This window comes from Apodemus sylvaticus, chromosome 8 (genome assembly GCF_947179515.1).
Source record: "Apodemus sylvaticus chromosome 8, mApoSyl1.1, whole genome shotgun sequence".
Classification (NCBI taxonomy): Eukaryota; Metazoa; Chordata; class Mammalia; order Rodentia; family Muridae; genus Apodemus; species Apodemus sylvaticus.
Window position 1 is genome coordinate 73,003,742 of NC_067479.1, and position 17,424 is coordinate 73,021,165.

The 17,424-nt window shown below is 47.2% G+C and overlaps 1 protein-coding gene across 2 annotated transcripts in view; it reads left to right on the forward strand.

Annotated features, from left to right (window-relative positions):
• The window catches only part of Slc7a8 (solute carrier family 7 member 8), a 57,214-nt gene that overhangs the window by 37,298 nt on the left and 2,492 nt on the right, over positions 1-17,424 (forward strand). The window contains exons 4-10 of one of the 2 annotated variants that reach the window (XM_052191480.1): positions 4,814-4,939; positions 6,642-6,795; positions 7,339-7,462; positions 9,259-9,362; positions 13,256-13,352; positions 15,298-15,447; positions 17,232-17,409. In XM_052191480.1, coding sequence (XP_052047440.1) covers positions 4,814-4,939; positions 6,642-6,795; positions 7,339-7,462; positions 9,259-9,362; positions 13,256-13,352; positions 15,298-15,447; positions 17,232-17,409 — 933 coding nt within the window. Of the gene's footprint in view, positions 1-4,813; positions 4,940-6,641; positions 6,796-7,338; positions 7,463-9,258; positions 9,363-13,255; positions 13,353-15,297; positions 15,448-17,231; positions 17,410-17,424 lie in introns of those variants that run through there. The other variant, XM_052191481.1, reaches the window with a different exon arrangement.

Here is a 17,424-nt window from a genome sequence, read left to right on the forward strand (position 1 = left end):
TTGGTTTCCTCAGGTACTTTCCTGTCATCTCTCCACCCTGCCTTCACCTCCCCTTGGTGGAGATGGTTTTGTTCATGAGGGCAGGGTAGGGGGATCGAGACCCAAGCCCTTGCTTTCTAATCCTTACCCATCCCTGAGCTGTGTGGGTTCTGTTTTCTAGTCTTCTTTTTGTAATTCACCACTTAGTCATTGCTGCCGTTTCTGCTTGGATTTCTGGGTATAGGACACCTGGCCCTGTACCCAGCCTGTCTCAGGGCCCTGGGGAGAAGACGAGGTCACGGCCAAGTTGTTTAGTGTCTTGGGTTGGATTATCACCAGGCACGTGATCCTGAAGTCCTTATTGAATTGAGTAAGATAACCCAATGCGTATTTATCAAGACCTCTGTCCATCTGGAACATTCTAGTATTTACAGAATGTTCTCCCTGCTCAGGCACTTAGGATCCCTCCTCCAACAGCATGTTTTGATTCTCCTGCTAGGATAACAAGTTGGCTAATCACTTTTGCATGGGGAATCAGGAGTTTCTACTCTCAAAAGTCAAACTTCCCATTACTCTTTCCACTCTTTGAAAACAACTAGGGATTGTGTCCAGAGTTAATAAAATTCTAAGGGAACGGGGGAGAGTGGTGTGAGCTGTGGAATGCAGACTGAAACTCCAGAACTAATGGATTGTGGCATTTTCTGGCTTTATTAAATATTTGTTGTGCTTCTGCTGTTTGTAGGCACTGATGGTATACTTGGGCATGAAAAAGATAAAAAAGAAAGAGGAGATTTTTAATATAAATATATATAAGTATATATATAATTTTTTATTTTTAAAAAGACTGAATTTTAATGTGCAGCACTGGCTAAACCAGTACTTGATGTATACTTTAGAGTAAGTAGTCTTGAACTCAGAGCAGTCCACCTGCCTTAGGTAACTTGAATATGAACAGGTATCACAATGAGATATAAGCAAAATGGTCTGCGACTGTTCCAAGGACAAACTTTGTACCTGGTCTATAAAATGTGACTGATACAGCTTCCCTTGCAGGCAAATTGCTGGGAATCAATAAAATGACAAAGCTTTGTGGAACAGGTAGGTCTGGAAAGGTGGGAAGAGTTTGCCAGAGCAAAGCAATACAGGGAAGATCACAGATAGCTGGTAAGACAGGACCTTCCTGCCCGGATGGTGTGTCCGCAGGGCCCAGCAAACTTGGGAAACACTTGGAAAATAGGAGTCTATTTAAGGATAAGGTGTTGCTGTAATTTAGCCATTCAAATGGACTCAGCGCCACTGGGAGGTTTGAAAGACAGAGGTAGTCTTTTATAGTGCTTTTACGATGTTGCGTGTACCTTTCGAGAACTAGACAGTATTCTGATCACTATTTCAGGAAAATGAAAGCCAGGCAAAATCCCCCCCCCCTTTGTTCTTTCTAAGATTCCTGATTTTGCCAGGCGTGGTTGTACACACCTTTAATCCCAGCACTCAGGAGGCAGAGGCAGGCAGGTATCTGTAAAAACAAGGCCAGCCTGGTGTACATTGTGAATTCTAGTCTAAAAACAAGAGCAAAGAAAAATTAAATAAATGAGAGAGAGAGAGAGAGAGAGAGAGAGCTTTTGCAAACCATAGTTCCCTAGAGTTGTCTAGATGTGTAGCCAGTGCCGCTGAGAAGTCCACCCAGCATTAGGTCTCTGCACATTTGGCTGCCAGGCAGGTACCACATTGTTGAAAGTGCTGTGAATCCAAGGTAAGGAAGCAGATCTGGAGGCACCCCCACCTGGTGCCACCAAAGAACATAGACAAGTAACTGGCAAACAGGCAGGCACCCAAGAGCCTATGGTCACTCGTCACTGAAAAACATACAACACTTCCTTCGAAAACTAAATGGACATTTATGTGTACATATGACCAGAACCTATCCCTGCCTATTTACTCACAGGAAATAAAACTTGACTCAAAGCCTTGCAGGGATGCTGAGGTTTCTCAGGAGATGGTGCAGAGGGTTTAGCTCTTGCTGCACATTCAGTCCTCAGAACTGGAAGGAGAGCACCAAGCCTCGGAGCTGGCCTCTGACCTCCGCACATGTCACTGTGACATGTGGCCACCTCCCACACGTGCAATAGTAGTAAAATTAAGGCTATGCAAACCAAACCAGGGTGGCCTTGAACTCAAAGAGATCTCCTCTGCCTCTGATTCCCAAATGCCGGGATTGAAGGAGTGCACCACCACACCTGGCTAAAATCAAGTTTTTTGTTTGGTTGGTTGGGTTTTTTTTTTTTGCGACAGGGTTTCTCTGTGTAATCCTGGCTGTCCTGGAACTCACTCTGTGGACCAGGCTGGCCTCGAACTCAGAAATCCACCTGCCTCTGCCTCCCAGAGTGCTGGGATTACAGGCGTGCGCCACCACCACCCGGCAAAATCAAGTTTTTAAAAAATAAATTAATAAGATACAGGGGCTGAAGAGATGGCTCAGCAGTTAAGGGCATTTGCTTCTCTTCCAGAGGGCCCAGGTTTGGTTCCTGACCACCCCCAGGTAGTTTGCAACCGCCTTGAACTCATTCCAGGAGACCTAATGACCTTATCTGGTCTCCAGGGATACCCACACCAGTAGACACACATAGATACACATAGACACACACACATAAACGTAAATAAAAAATAATAAAAGGGATTTAGAGGCAAATGTCTTCTTGTTGTTGCTGCTGTTGTTGCTGTTGCTGTTGTTGTTACTGTTCTTATTGCTGTTGTTGCTGTTGTGTTATTGTTGTGTTGTTGCTGTTGTGTTATTGTTGTGTTGTTGCTGTTGTTGTTGTTGCTGTTCTGATGACCTTGCAGTGCCGCCTCTGCCAGGCTCTTACTAAGGATTCTTACTCTGCCACCTGAGCCTGAAAAGATGTTTGACTTTCCTGAGGCCCCTCTTCCACGTGTGAGAGACATAAATGAGGAAGCTCAGGGAAACCATTCCCTACTCCCTCCAAATGATGAACACCGTCCCCCTTCCCCACCAGACCAGGTCTCCAGAGAAGTGTGATCCCCTAGTCCTAAGAAGCCAGGGCCAGAAGCACATTCTTTTCCCTTCTCTAAGAATGATGGAGAAACCACAATGAAAACCTTGGACCTTCTGACAACTCTAAAGCCTTTTTACCCCATGACACGTCTTTTGTAGGGGCATCATCGGAGAAGAGGAAAACTGCATTCCAGAAATATTGTCCTAATGGGTTTTAACCTCCTTTTTTAAAAAAAAAAAATTATTATTATTTTTATGTATATGAGTACACTGTTGCTGTCTTCAGACACACCAGAAGAGGGCATCGGATCCCGTTACAGATGGTTGTGAGCCACCATGTGGGTGCTGGAAATTGAACTCAAGACCTCTGGAAGAGCACTCGGTGTTCTTAACCGATGAGCCATCTCTCCAGCCCAGTTTTTAACCCCTTGAACTGTGATTCTGGTGCTATTTTGAGGAAACCAGGCAACCTTGACACATTGTATACATGTCTTACAGCTCTCAGACTTATACTTTCATGTTGAAGGTTTTCATCACAATATGGGGAAATGTCTCAACAGTTTGTCTCTACTGCTTTCTAATTTTTAGTCAAAAAGATAGTAGATGCCTAAAGTTTGCCTCTCTGATTGGTTAAAATTCTATTATTTTACATATATATGTATATAAAGGAATATATGCCACCATTTTTCAGCTCTTTGAGTGTTTGGGGGTCTTGGAGAGGTTGGTTCATTGATAGAGTTTAGGTTGTTGAGGCAGAGTGTTATACCATAGTCTAGGCTAACCCCGAATTCATTTCATGACCCAGACTGACCTTGAAGTCTCAGCAACTCTTACACATCATCTTCTGTTGGGATTGCAGGCCTGGCCTCCATACTGGGATTCTTTGTGTGTAGCTTTAGATGTATAATAACCCAAAACTGGCAGGACCTGCATATCCATCGGAATGGGAAAAGAAGGCTTGTAGCTATATAATGGAATGAATTGTATCTAACAATGAAACCCAACTGTTAATATTTAACAAAATACATAGATCTTAAAGCATTATGTTTGATGGAAGAAGTCAAATCCAAAAGCCTGTAATTCCATTTGTGTGACATTTTGGAAAAGACACAATTATAGCAACAAAAATCAAATTAGTGGTTGCCAGTAACAGGGGTAGAGGACGCATGACTACAAAGGCGCAGAACACAGAGGCACGTCTTTAGAATGCCGGGAATATTAAGTATGGTGATGATTAACAATTCATCTGTCAAATCTCATCAAACTGTGCTCTTTAAAAAGGTGAGCTTTGACGTGGATGGGGTGGCACTGGCCTGTAATTCAGACCTTTTGAGAGGAGGCTGAGGCAGGAAGACAAAGGGTTTTGTTGCTTGCTTGATTTTTGTTGTTGTTCTTGTTGTTTTGTTTATTGCTTTAAGGTAAATTTTTTACTTTAATAAACCTAAGTAACAGGAGTCCCGAACATTCTGTTGCCCCAGAACCAGGCTCAGAAAGGCAATATCCAAGATTATGCTTGCTGCTCAGAACTTACCATTAAGAGAAATAACTGGAATCCTAAATCCATTCTGCACCCTGAGCCGGAATACGCCTCCTGAGTCAGTGCCCACACTTTCATGCCTGGTCCTGGCCTCTAGCCCTGGACAGGGAATGAGCCCTCTGACCAAGCTCTAATTTGGGGCATGTAATCCCCATTGTAACCTATTAACTGAGCCAAAGTTTCTGGTCACTGGGGCTGCATGTGTGAGGTTGGGAACCGGAACAGTGTGCTTCTGGGCAGCAGGTGTCCTGCAGCATCTGAGAGCCTCTCTGGTACTGTCATTTCAGTGCTTCTCACATGGGTCAACTGCTCCAGTGTCCGATGGGCCACCCGGGTTCAAGATATCTTCACGGCTGGGAAGCTCCTGGCCCTGGCTCTGATCATCATCATGGGTGTTGTGCAGATATGCAAAGGTAAATGTCGAGGGACCCACAGGGCTCACGTGACCTTCCACCCCTTGCATGGACTCATCCTGAGACTCCTGAGTAGTGACTGTGACTGCTTCTGTTGTTCACTTGTTTGGCAAAAGGGATGAGACGACATTTTCCTCAGCGTTAGAGGTACCCACCTCCACTCCCATACGCCTCTTTGCAAAGAGCCATCTCGTTACACTTGCTTCATGACCAGCACAGCTAAGCGAGGACCGCAGATCTCTAGACTCAGTTCTTATTTTGCCACAACCCCAGGGAAGACATTTCTTGCATTTTCCTTTTGTACTTGGTTAATATCTTAAAATGAAGAGCAGAGGAAGAGAATTTCATATATTTCAATATTGCTCATAATCTCTGGGGGAAAGAGCTCTACATTCTTGAGGCCTCTGCCAACATTCCCCATTGGATTTGATCTGTGTTTGGTTTCCATGAGACCCGCAGCACTGCTGGGCTCTGCACAACGTCACTGCCTCTCAGAGAAAATGAGATGACAAACAGGAACAGCTCCTGCCTGCCCACAGCTCTGTCCTAGATACTCCGCTTGATCATTTTAATCAGCGGAATTAAGCCCTGCGGAGGGGGGTGGGTAGAGGGAGGGACTTATTGTTTTCAGGAATTTAGGCTTAGGAAACATTGTGCTATCTTTTCAAAGATAATGAATCCTTCCTAACCTATTCTCAGTCCTCTCTCCTGATCACACAAGCTTCCTTATTTCATGTCGTAATGCTGGGTTACAGTTGTCTAAATAGCATAGCCAATTACTCTGTCTTATCCTGGCCTCATTTAGTCAGGAGCTGTGGGTATATGTGGTGCAGGTATATATACGCAAGCCCAGGGCTTTGCACATGCCGAGCAAGCCCTCTAATACAAAGCTACATCTTCAGCCCAGAAACTTTAAAAAAAAAAGTTTACTCTATTTCATACGTACTATATGTACTTTACAATTTGTATGTGTAAGTGTTTTGCCTGCACATGTGTGTGTCATGTGCATGCCTAATGCCTGTAAAGCCAGAAGAGAGCTTTGGATCACCTGGTTGTGAAGCCACCCACTATGTGGACACTGAGACTAGAACCTGGATGCTCTGCAGGTACAGCAAATGCTCCAAACTGCTGAGCCATCTCTCTAGCCATGTTTTTTTGTTTGTTTGTTTGTTTGTTTTTTGTTTTTTAACCAAAGAACCCAGAAGAAGACCAAATATCCCTTAGGAAGTGATGGGCTATGGGCAAAGCAAACAAAATAGACTTGAACTGACCAAATGCTAGAGGTCTGTGAAAACTCACGTTTGAGTGGTTGTTGTTCTTGATCATGAAACACAAATAATATATCAAGAAAAGTAGCCCAGAGACTGCTATTGACACAGCTTCCCCATTTACATGAACTTTCCTTCTAAATAATGTTGCCTTTTTGAAAGGCAACATTCTGAGCTGTGCTTTGAGTCTGAGCCCCTGTTTGGACTCATGGTTCTGAAGGAGATCCTGGACCTGGATTTCCTCTACTCTCCTCACACACAGAAGGTTCACTGAAGAACAGACGAGGAGCTAGCATATCACAGCAGGAGAGGCTGATACAATGCATGGGCGGCCACAGGCTCCTGGGTCTGGGCTCCCCCCTCCTCTCTCTCTCTCTCTCTCTCTCTCTCTCTCTCTCTCTCTCTGAGCAGCCACCTGCCTGTTGTCTCCACAGGAGAATTCTTTTGGCTGGAACCAAAGAATGCGTTTGAGAATTTCCAAGAGCCTGACATTGGCCTTGTCGCCCTGGCTTTCCTCCAGGGCTCCTTTGCCTACGGAGGCTGGAACTTCCTTAATTATGTGACTGAGGAACTTGTGGATCCTTACAAGTGAGTAAAATGAGTCTAGTTCTTCATTCATCCTTAGGCCGCACAGAACCCACCTCTGGAAAAAGGAAACACAGACTCACTTCTTGCCCCTATCCAGGACATGTCCTGGTCTACCATGAAGCAACAGTTGATATCCCAGGAATCTAAACCATTTACCATCCACCTTGTTAGGAGAAGGGGAAGGATCCTATGACTGTCCCAGGGCAAGTGGACAATCAAGAGCTGTTCAGGACAGTGTGACAGAGAAGAAACTGTCCTGGGAAGTCTCGGCATTTTATCTGTTTGGGGCCAAGCCCAGCCTTATATCTTAAGACAGCAGAAAGGGTGCATGGTCCACATCTGAGTCAGGAGATGATAATCAGGTGAAACATATTTCTAGGCCTAAAGTGTTCCATTCCCTCTAAATCATCCTGCCCCACCTGAGTCAAGACCTACTTCCCAACTAGAGGAACAGCCAAGAGACTGCAAGTCTAGGCTCCTGAAGTCCCCCGGCAGAGCACGTCCCTGGCACAGGCTTCCCTCTGACCTCCTCTCCCTCTACAGGAACCTTCCTAGAGCCATCTTCATCTCCATCCCATTGGTCACATTTGTGTACGTCTTTGCTAATATTGCGTACGTCACTGCAATGTCCCCCCAGGAGCTGCTGGCCTCAAATGCAGTCGCTGTGGTAAGAAATTGCTCAGGGGCCCTGACCCAGAACGCCGCCGATGTGGATCTGCCTGTTTAGCCTACTTGCCTTTCCCTGATCCGGGGCCTCATGGACTGGGAAGCCATCCCAGCTCCTCAGGCTGAAATCAACATGCTTCCTCCGCGGGGTATCTTCCACGTGCCCAGGAGCAAACTACTGGCTGGGTTGGCTCCAAACCAGCTACCGTGGCCGCCTAAGACTGCCAGAGTCTATATGGCCTTTGGGATTGAAATATCTAATGTTTTATGGAACAAGTTCACTGTCTCATGTAAGCTTGCAGATGTGTAGACAGACTTGTCCACACGGGAATGTGTGCTGTACAAGGCGCACTGATTCTGTTCTTCTTTTTTTCTCTGGGAATCATACAAACTCAGGCAAACTGATTGCTCTCATCAGGGAAAGTTGGGTATTGAAGGGCCAAGATTGTGATTCTGTAGTAAAGTGCAAAGCCCTGTGTTCCATCCACACATATATACACACACATAGATACCACACACACACACACATGCCACACACACATACACGCATGCGCACACATGAATATGTACACACATAGAAATACCCACACATGCATATGAATACACACACACACACCAGTATATAGTTCAGAAATCAGAGTGATTTATGCCCTTTGGACAAAGAGATCAAAGAACACCTGCTGTCTGAGGGAGGCCCAGGAGCCATGACGTACCTTCACCTTGCTTCAGACCAAACACTATCATGACATGTCTCATCTTTGAAAATAAATATGCCCTGCCATGTCCTATGGCTACCTCCCCCCAAAGCCAGCAGCCTCCAGGCACAGCAGGACATCTATTCTAGACAGTACCTCCAGGCTCATGCTATAAGCATGACTCAGAGACTCTAGAAAAGGCTTGTCCCTAAACTATATATACGCATGTTTATGCATGTGAAGTCTCATCCACAAATTCACTACCGCTTCTTCCTCAGCTAAAGAAATAACCAGTTGTGCAGGGCTGTAGTGGCACGTGCCTTTAATCCCAGCACTCAAGAGCCAAGCAGGCAGATGCAGATCTCCGAGTTTGAGGTCAGCCTGGTCTACAAAGTGAGTTCCAGGGCAGCCAAGGCTACACAGAAAAGACCTGTCTCAAAAGAAAAAAGAAAAAGAAAAAGAAATAGCTGGCCCTTCTTTTGCTACCATCATCATCTGCATTGTAAACTTAGGAAGTCTGGCTAGGGTTCATTTCTATTTTATACATGGGAGACTGAAGCCTGAAAATAGCAAACCCAGGACTGAGACAATAGCTCAGTGGCAGAGCGCTTGACTCACACAAGCAAGACCCGGGCTTGATCCCAGCACTAAAAAAAAATAAATAAGTAAGCCTGTTGAAGGAGGGAGGAGGAACTGACTCTGACTGCAAGTCTGGGAGTCATCCCGTGTAGAGGCATCTGTAGTGTGCACAGGGTGGACTCGGGGCACCTGACTTCCACTCCTGACCCCGCCATTTCCCCCAATGTACAGTCTGAGGTCACTCACTGAGGGCCTCGGGTTCCTCATTCATAAGCAAGGGTAACTGCGAGCTCATCACTGTTGTCACCACCATACACTGTCCCCTCAGCCAGCTAACCCACAGCATGTGTGATGTGTAGCCATCCCTGTGGCATGGCAGTCCGGGCCCAGGCTCTCAAGATTAGCCAGAGAGAGTCGGCAGGGTAGGTGAGAGGCAGGTACCCAAAAGTGAAGAACAGATTGGAATATGGGTTTTTACCGATTTGTCTCCACTCATTTCTTATTTTGCTTTTTTTTCTCCCAGACTTTTGGAGAGAAGCTCCTTGGGGTTATGGCCTGGATCATGCCCATTTCTGTTGCCCTGTCCACATTTGGTGGTGTCAATGGCTCCCTCTTCACCTCCTCCCGGTGAGTGCTTGCTGGGGCCCCATGTTGCTGTGTGTAGTTGACAGACTTGTCTGTCAGCAGGGTTCTGTGCAACCTCCTGAGTGGTGGCTTTGTGGGAGTGTGCATGTCAGTGTGGGTGCTCAGGGGGTCTTGCTGCTTTGGGAGTGACCTATGATATGGGAGCACGCAAGGAAGCTCACCTTGCTTTGGAAGAAACAGAGAGAGCTATGGTAGACAGCTGGAGAGTATCTTGGCTACATTCCTAGACTCCCCTCTCCCCTTTGTGTGGACATGGGCTACTACCAGCCAGACAGGAACCCTACTTTGAAAGAAACCAAGAAGAAGTCTTATGCCTGAGACCTCTGGGTCTGGCCTCTCATGAGTGTCTGGAACCAGGCTCTACCTGGGAGAGATCCCTCTGAGTGTCCTGAGAAGGCAGGACTCCTTACTCAAGAGGCGGCTGTGTGGGAGGCCACACAGCTTGAGTAGGGAGTAATAGAATGGAAACTTTTGTCAGTGGAAGAACCACAACCCCAACCCAGAATTCCTTGGGAAGCCAGAAACATGAGTGGGCCCTGGAGCTTTGCCCCGTCTATACAGGGGTCAGGCCCCTTCTTTATGTCCCTTCCTGCCATCTCTAGAATGGACCTCTGTGTATCCGTGTGTGGAAGGGTTACCATTTGTGTGGCCTATCGGATCTCTTTGCCCTAGAAGCCCGGTCCTATTCAGAAGATGAGTCTGAGCTCAGCTGTCTCCCACACCACCAGACACATCCCAGAGAAATTCTGCTGAGATTACAGAGACTGCCACCTTCCCAGGATCCAGAGCAGTCAAGAGGGAGTGTGGGTGTCACCTGTGACGGAGGAGAACACACACTCACCTGTAGCAACCTCGTGTGCGTGTTACACAGGAGCCGAGGCCATCTGGAGGCCCTAGCAGAGGGCAAGCAGTGGAAGAGCGCTGAGCCCTGAGACTCCCTGAGATCTGTTGGAGGACAGTGGCTGGCTACAGTCGCTTTAGTTTGGGGTTTGTCCCTCAGGCAGGCCACACAGTGGTCTGTATGCATGCAGCATTAGTCATGTATGCACGCAGGAGATGCCAGAGGTGTGGCCTCCTCTCCCAAGCCACCTCAGCTCACTGACTACTCTCTTCTGTCCTTCCTTTCTTTCATTCTTTTTTGTCCCCAAGTTTGAATCTGTTGGTCCTTGCTGAGCAAGCTGGGTGTGTGTGTGCGTGCGTGCGTGCGTGCGTGCATGCTTGTGGTGTGTGTGTGCATTGCTTAGCACCATCATATTCTCCATTGTCCCCTAGTTGGGATTGTTTCTTGTGACATGTGGCTGGACAGATAGTTATACTTGGTCCTGGCTGTATGTAGAGAATATGCATGAGAGCCTGACTATGTGCATATGCATGACAGCCTGACTATGTGCATGATGAAGCCCACAGAACCCCCAGGCTCTAGTGCATGAGGCTGTGCTGGCTGGACAGGACCTTAGCATGAAGAAGAGAGGGGCTGCATGGTCTGCATGGAATTAGGGAAGCTGGCCTGAGTAACTCATTGTGAGTTATGGGTACTTGGAGTCACAGCCAGCTCAGCACGCCTAGCTGCTGCTGTCACCACATTCCCCCCTATATACAAAGCATGGAGTGGCAGTTCTCTTAGGCCGGGTGTGAGAGCATACACCTCCCATCTCAGCCCTCAAAAGGCTAGACCAAGAAGGCCAAGATTTCCAGGCCAGCCTGGGCTACAGATAGCAAAAGGCTGTGCACTGTCACACTGTCACCTTTCTGCCATCCATTAGGTGGCTTAAGGCAAAGGTGACCTGAATTTGACCCCAGGAACCCAACTCACATGGTAGGAGAAGGGAACTGGCTCACACGAGTTGTCTTTTGACCTCTACTAGTGTGCCACGGCACACACACACACACACACACACACACGTAAATACACAAATGAAGTTAAACTTTTTAAAGAAAACAGATTATTAACACTAATATGTAATATTTGCTGGTAGTTACGGAGTTGTTTTTGTTGGTGATGGATTTGGGGGACGGTTGTTTTGTTTTGTTTGAAAGAGGCATAAAGAGAAAAGAGGGAGGGGCTGCCTTCAGGGCTGCCCTTTCTGTGAGTCTGGGTCTCTCCCTGTCCTCTCCACTATCTCCTTCTCTCCTAAGGGTGTATATTACCTCCATTTTTTACACTTTTAAACATCACTTTTTAATGTGTATAAATTTGCCTGCGTGTATATCTATGAATCATGTGAGTGCCTGGCACCTACAGAGTAGGAAGAGGGTGTCAGGTCCCCCTTAAACTAGAATTGCAAATGGTTATGAGCCACCATGTGGGTGCTGGGAACTGAACCCAGTTCCTATGCAAGAGCAACAAGTACTCTTAACCACTGAGCCAGCCCTCCTGCTCTGTATTTGTGAGACAGGGTCTCATGTAAGGCTGGCCTCAAATGGGAAACCCTGCCCTCAGGCTCTGTGCACTGAGTTCACAGGCATGTGCCACCGTGCCCAGCTTAGGATCCTGGATTTATAGTCTGCATTTTTGTTTGATGTTGTATTGTGAGCATGTTCTCACATAATCATTTTTTTCAGAAACATGATTTTAAGGCCTGGAGAGATGGCCCAGATTCAACTCCCAACACCCACACAGTGGCTCAACCATCTGTAACGATCTGACTCTTCTGGCCTTCACCAGAAAGCTCAACAGGGTACACAGACATACATTCAGACAAACACCCATACACATGAAATAAAAAGTCTGAAAAACATGATGATTTTTTTCTTAACTTCACCATTTTCCATCTTATAGATATATCCTAATTTCTTTAACCAATGTCGTAATTTTAAGCATTCAGAATACTTGCAGTTCTGCTCCTCGCCAAAGCCTGTGTGTGTGTGTGTACCTTTCATCACCCCTCTATTAGGGTTGGGGTTTTTTTTTGGGGGGGGGGGTTCAAGACAGGGTTTCTCTGTGTAGCCCTGGCTGTCCTGGAACTCACTCTGTAGACCAGGCTGGCCTCGAACTCAGAAATCTGCCTGCCTCCGCCTCCCAAGGGCTGGGATTACAGGCATGCGCCACCACTGCCCAGCAAGTTTTTGTTTTTTTAAGAAGGCTTCTTGGGGGATAGAATGAGCATCTCAAAGGTTGTAAATTTTAGGTGCAGTGTCTATATAGTAAAATGTACAATTTTCAAGTGTGGTTGAAAAGTAGTGACAGTTATGGACACCCAAGAAACTACCACCCAGAAATTTTTTCAGTGTCCTTCAAAGGTTCCAAACCGTGTTTTTCCAGTCCATGACCTCACTCCGTTCTCACAGAAGCAGCTAGTCTCTGGATATGATAAGAATGCTGTGACAGCATTGCACAGGTGGCACAGAGCTGTGTGCCAGGGAATCAATAACCCTTAAGGACAAGAAGTTTCTCATGTAAAGGAGAAACACAGCCAGGCAGTGGGATGGACCACAGCTCCAGTACTAAGGAGGTAGAGGCAGGAGGAGCAGGAATTCAAGGCCCATCTTGGCTACAAAGAAGTTCAGGGCCACATGGGCTGCATGAGAACGTGTCTCAGAGAACCAAAAACAAAAAATTAGGGCAGAGTCGCTGTTCCTGTAGCTTTGTAGACATGGGGGGGGAGGGGTGATTCAGAGTGGCCCCTCGGTGTCCAGAGCCAGCCTCATCATGCTGTCTGTCAGTCCCCACACGCTCCGATCTGTTCACCCATCCATTGGCTGCCTCTGGTTTGCCTGTGCCTGCATTTGTGAATGTAGGGCGAGAAATCGTGCACACAAAGGCAGGTTCCTAAAGTGGAGGGGGCTGCTGTGTGGGCCCAAGGAGAGCACGTGAGGGAACCTCAGCTTAGTGGTTCCCAGGTTACCCCAGGCTGACTGACTTTTCTCCCTGCCAGGCTATTCTTTGCTGGAGCCAGAGAAGGCCACCTTCCCAGCGTGTTGGCCATGATCCACGTGAAGCGCTGCACCCCAATCCCAGCCCTGCTCTTCACAGTAAGGGCCCTGCACCCCACCCCCATGCCACCCCCACCCCTGCTGCTGCCAGCCTTGTGCAGATCCTTCCTCTGCTTTGTGCCTAGCCTTGGTTGGGAGTCAAACTACCTGCACACACACATGCCTGCCACCCTTCTGATGCAGTCCTGCATTTCATTAGGCCCTAGCTGAGTTAGCGCATGTGGTCACTGGCTTTATGAATGTCAAGGGATATAATTAGGAAAGATCCTGAGTCTAAAACACCTACAGCTCTCAGCTTGACTCATTTTTCTTCTATCCTGTTGGCTCAAACTGAAGACTTGGAATGCCAAAGCCTCACAAACTCGTGTCTCTGCCCCTGGGCTTACTGGCACCTGATACCACAGGGCACAGCTCTGAGCCTCTGCCAGTCACTGCATAGCTCACCCTTCCCCCAACCCCACCAACTTCCTGCCCAGGGTACTCTGTCAGCCCCTTGGAAAATGCCATCAAAATAGATCTAGTTCAGGGCACACCTGATAAGAAACACTGACAGGGGAAAACTCATAAACTGAAGATAGAGAAAAGGTAGCTTTGAACAGGGAGGAAATGGGGCTTTAAAAAAAGAGCAGAATCTTTTAGAACAGTGGTTCTCAACCTGTGCATCATGACTCCTATGGGTAGCATATCTGATATCCTGAATATCAGATATTTGCATTGCTATTCGTAATAGTAGCAAATTACAGTTATGAAATGCCAACAAATTATTTTTAATAATTTATTTTTACTCCATGTGCACTTGGTGTTTTGCCTGCATGTATGCCAGTGTGAGGGTGTCAGGGCCCCTGGGACTGGAGTTATAGATGCTGAGAATTGAACTCGGGTCCTCTGGAAGAGCGGTCTTAACTGCTGAGCCATCTCTATAGCCTACAACAATATAAGTTTATGGTTGGGGATCACCACAATGTGAGGAACTGTATTAAAGGGTTGCAGCATTAGGAAGGTTGAGAATCATTGACTTAGTTTTTAAAAGGAGCAAAGACTGGTCCTCGTTAATTTTTTTGAATTTTTATTTTCTTTCTGAATCTTGAATAAAGCTTTACAAATTATGTTGAACCAGACATAGTGGCACACACCTTTTATCCCAACGCTCAAGAGGCAGAGGCAGGCAGATCTCTGAGCTTGGAACCAGCTACTTAGCAAGTCCCAGGCCAGCCGGGGCTCAGTAGAGCGACCCTGTCTCAAAACAACCACGACAATGACAAAAGTTGCTTTGGTCCCCACAAGAGGTGATCAGAAGTCAAGGTAACAGCTCACTGGGAGAATTCCAGAGTGTTCAGGTGCAGCATGAAGGCCATCTTGATTGGGTAGTTGCAGAAGCTGTGGAAGGAGATAGTGTTTTCCATGAGTCACTCAGCTTCTCTCAGCTCTGAGTCGCGATACTGCTGCTGCAAGGCGAATTCAGGGAGAATCTGATCTGGTCACCATCAGATCTCGGAGGAGAACTAAGCCTTGCATTCATTGACCTCCATAGACTATCAGAGTGAAAGGGTATAGCTCATCCTGAGAGAGCCACAGAGATGGTTTTGAGGTTGAAAAGTGACTTCCGTTGAGAAAACCTCATAGCGATGTTACAGGCTTAAATGAGTTTGCATTTGTAGAATGTTAAGAAAACAACCCGCCTATGTTAGTGTTTAATCATTTTTTAAAGGGGAAAATAAAGTAGATCTCTGTGAATTTGAGGCCAGCCTGGTTTATATAGAAGGTTCCAGGACAGCCAGAACTACATAGAGAGACCTTGACTCCAAAAGAAAGGAGTTCCTGGCAGTAAAGGCATAATCCATCCTGGGTCACCCAAGGTGGCTGAGAGTCCTCATCTTGAGATGTCCACTATAACATAGCACACCTGGCCTGGAGGGGAAGGATAGCCCCTAACCTGTGAACACCTCCAGTCTCCCAATGCCTTCCTTCTCCTTCACGTCAACAGTGCCTCTCCACCCTGCTGATGCTGGTCACCAGTGATATGTACACACTCATCAACTATGTGGGCTTCATCAACTACCTCTTTTACGGGGTTACGGTTGCAGGACAGATAGTCCTACGCTGGAAGAAGCCTGACATCCCCCGTCCCATCAAGGTAAGAGGCTCTTGACGATGTGTGCAGAGACAATGATTTCGTGTCTTCACTCCTATATATATATATAGTTTTCAGGATTCCCTTATCTGCCCTGTTCCTCCAACATCTGGGTTCATGATACTATGCCTCTATCCCAAAGTGAGTCTCCTCTGTCTGCTCGTAGGAATTCCAGACACTGGCCAGATGGGTATCAAGTACATACTCAGTTGGTAGAACATAAGACTCTTAATGTCAGGGTAGTGGGTTCGAGCCCCACACTGGGCACCAATATGTAGTTGTAAATATTTAATCTCAATCAGGGACTTACCCCGACTTTGATCATTCAGTTCCCAGATAAAAGACACAAAACGTTTATATTTATGATAAACCGGTAATGCACTAGAGCTGGGAAACTATCTAACCGCTAAGCTATTAGTATCTACTTCCCTGTAAAGAAGCCCGGGTTATAACTTGCATGTTCCATCTGGGCTGCTCCTAACTCCGGTTGGCCAGCCCTCGTGGTGGTCACCTACCCCATGGTATCTTCTCTCCCCACATTCTTCTCTTCGCCATCCTGCTCTTGCCTCAGGCCCAGGAACCTAAACCACACCCACCTCTCTTCTGCCCAGCGATAGGCTATAGGCATCTTTATTCAATCAATAGTTTTAAATTTAGGAGGAAGGTTACATAGCATCACTTGATGTGTGTGGAAACTCCCTGGTCCCTGGGGGCAACCGGACCCTAGGGGCCAGTATTTATTTAGAATCACAGTACATAGCAACAGACCAAACTGCAACATCTTTCTTGACACTTTCCAGCTATGCCTATAGTCCTTGCTTTTCAAAGTCCCAAGACTAAACACAGGTTCAATGAACAAACAAGAAACTGATATTGTTGGCTCTTCCGTTGCTCAGAACAAGATACACTGGCATGCTGGGTTCTCTTAAAACCGGATAGAGCCTGGAGCTATTTGAGGATCCTGTTCTAGAAACACAGACAAGATACTTCTAGAGTCTTCCTACTGAGAAAGGACTCTCCAATCTCTCAGATCCCCCCGCCCAACGTGATCACTGTCACTTTCTCCCATACCTAAAACACCTCCTAGAGGGGAGGGGAGCTAGATAAACTCATCTCCTTCTGAGGTAGGAAGGGAGGTAGGCAGCAGACACAGCTCCCCACCCCCCAGGTCAGGAAGCATCTAAGGTACCCAACACATGTGGTCAGCAAGAAGCCAAGCCTGTGTAGCTGACGTTTCCTTCAGACCAACATGCAGCCCGGGGCCCTAGCCCACCTTATCCGCTTTTGGCTTCCCTGGTCTCCTGGGACTCAGTAATGTCCCCTTCTCCTGTGGCTTGAGAGAAATAGGCTGATCCTAGTGCAGGTGCTGCTCATTGCCATGGTATATTCAGATGAGGTCTGGCCGGGCCTTGGGAGTGAAGACAGAAGTTCAAACAGACCCAGGTCATTTCCTCCCTTCCTCTCCTCCTCCCAAGGACCCCTGCAAGTGTTCTCTAATATCCTAAGCAGATTCCCAGCCCCTGGGCTTCTCTGCTGCCATAGGCACTTATAAGAGTCATGAGGTCTTCTCTGACCTCGCCTGGGAAGGGCATGAACAATAACGATCCTCTACGCCCCTGTCCCGCTGCCCAATTTCCCCAGCATCCACTGATGCAGTGCCTAGAGGGGCCTGGAGTGTGGGGCATGGAGCTGGATGCCGCTTATCTGTTTCCCTCAAGGATGAGGGTGAAAAAGAGGGGGCCCTCCTCCTGTAGACCCTAAGAGCCACACCCTTCTGTGTCCCACAGATCAGCCTGCTGTTTCCCATCATCTACTTGCTGTTCTGGGCCTTCTTGTTGATCTTCAGCCTGTGGTCAGAGCCAGTAGTGTGTGGCATCGGCCTGGCCATCATGCTGACGGGAGTTCCTGTCTACTTCCTGGGTGTCTACTGGCAACACAAACCCAAGTGTTTCAATGACTTCATTGGTAAGTGGTGACCGG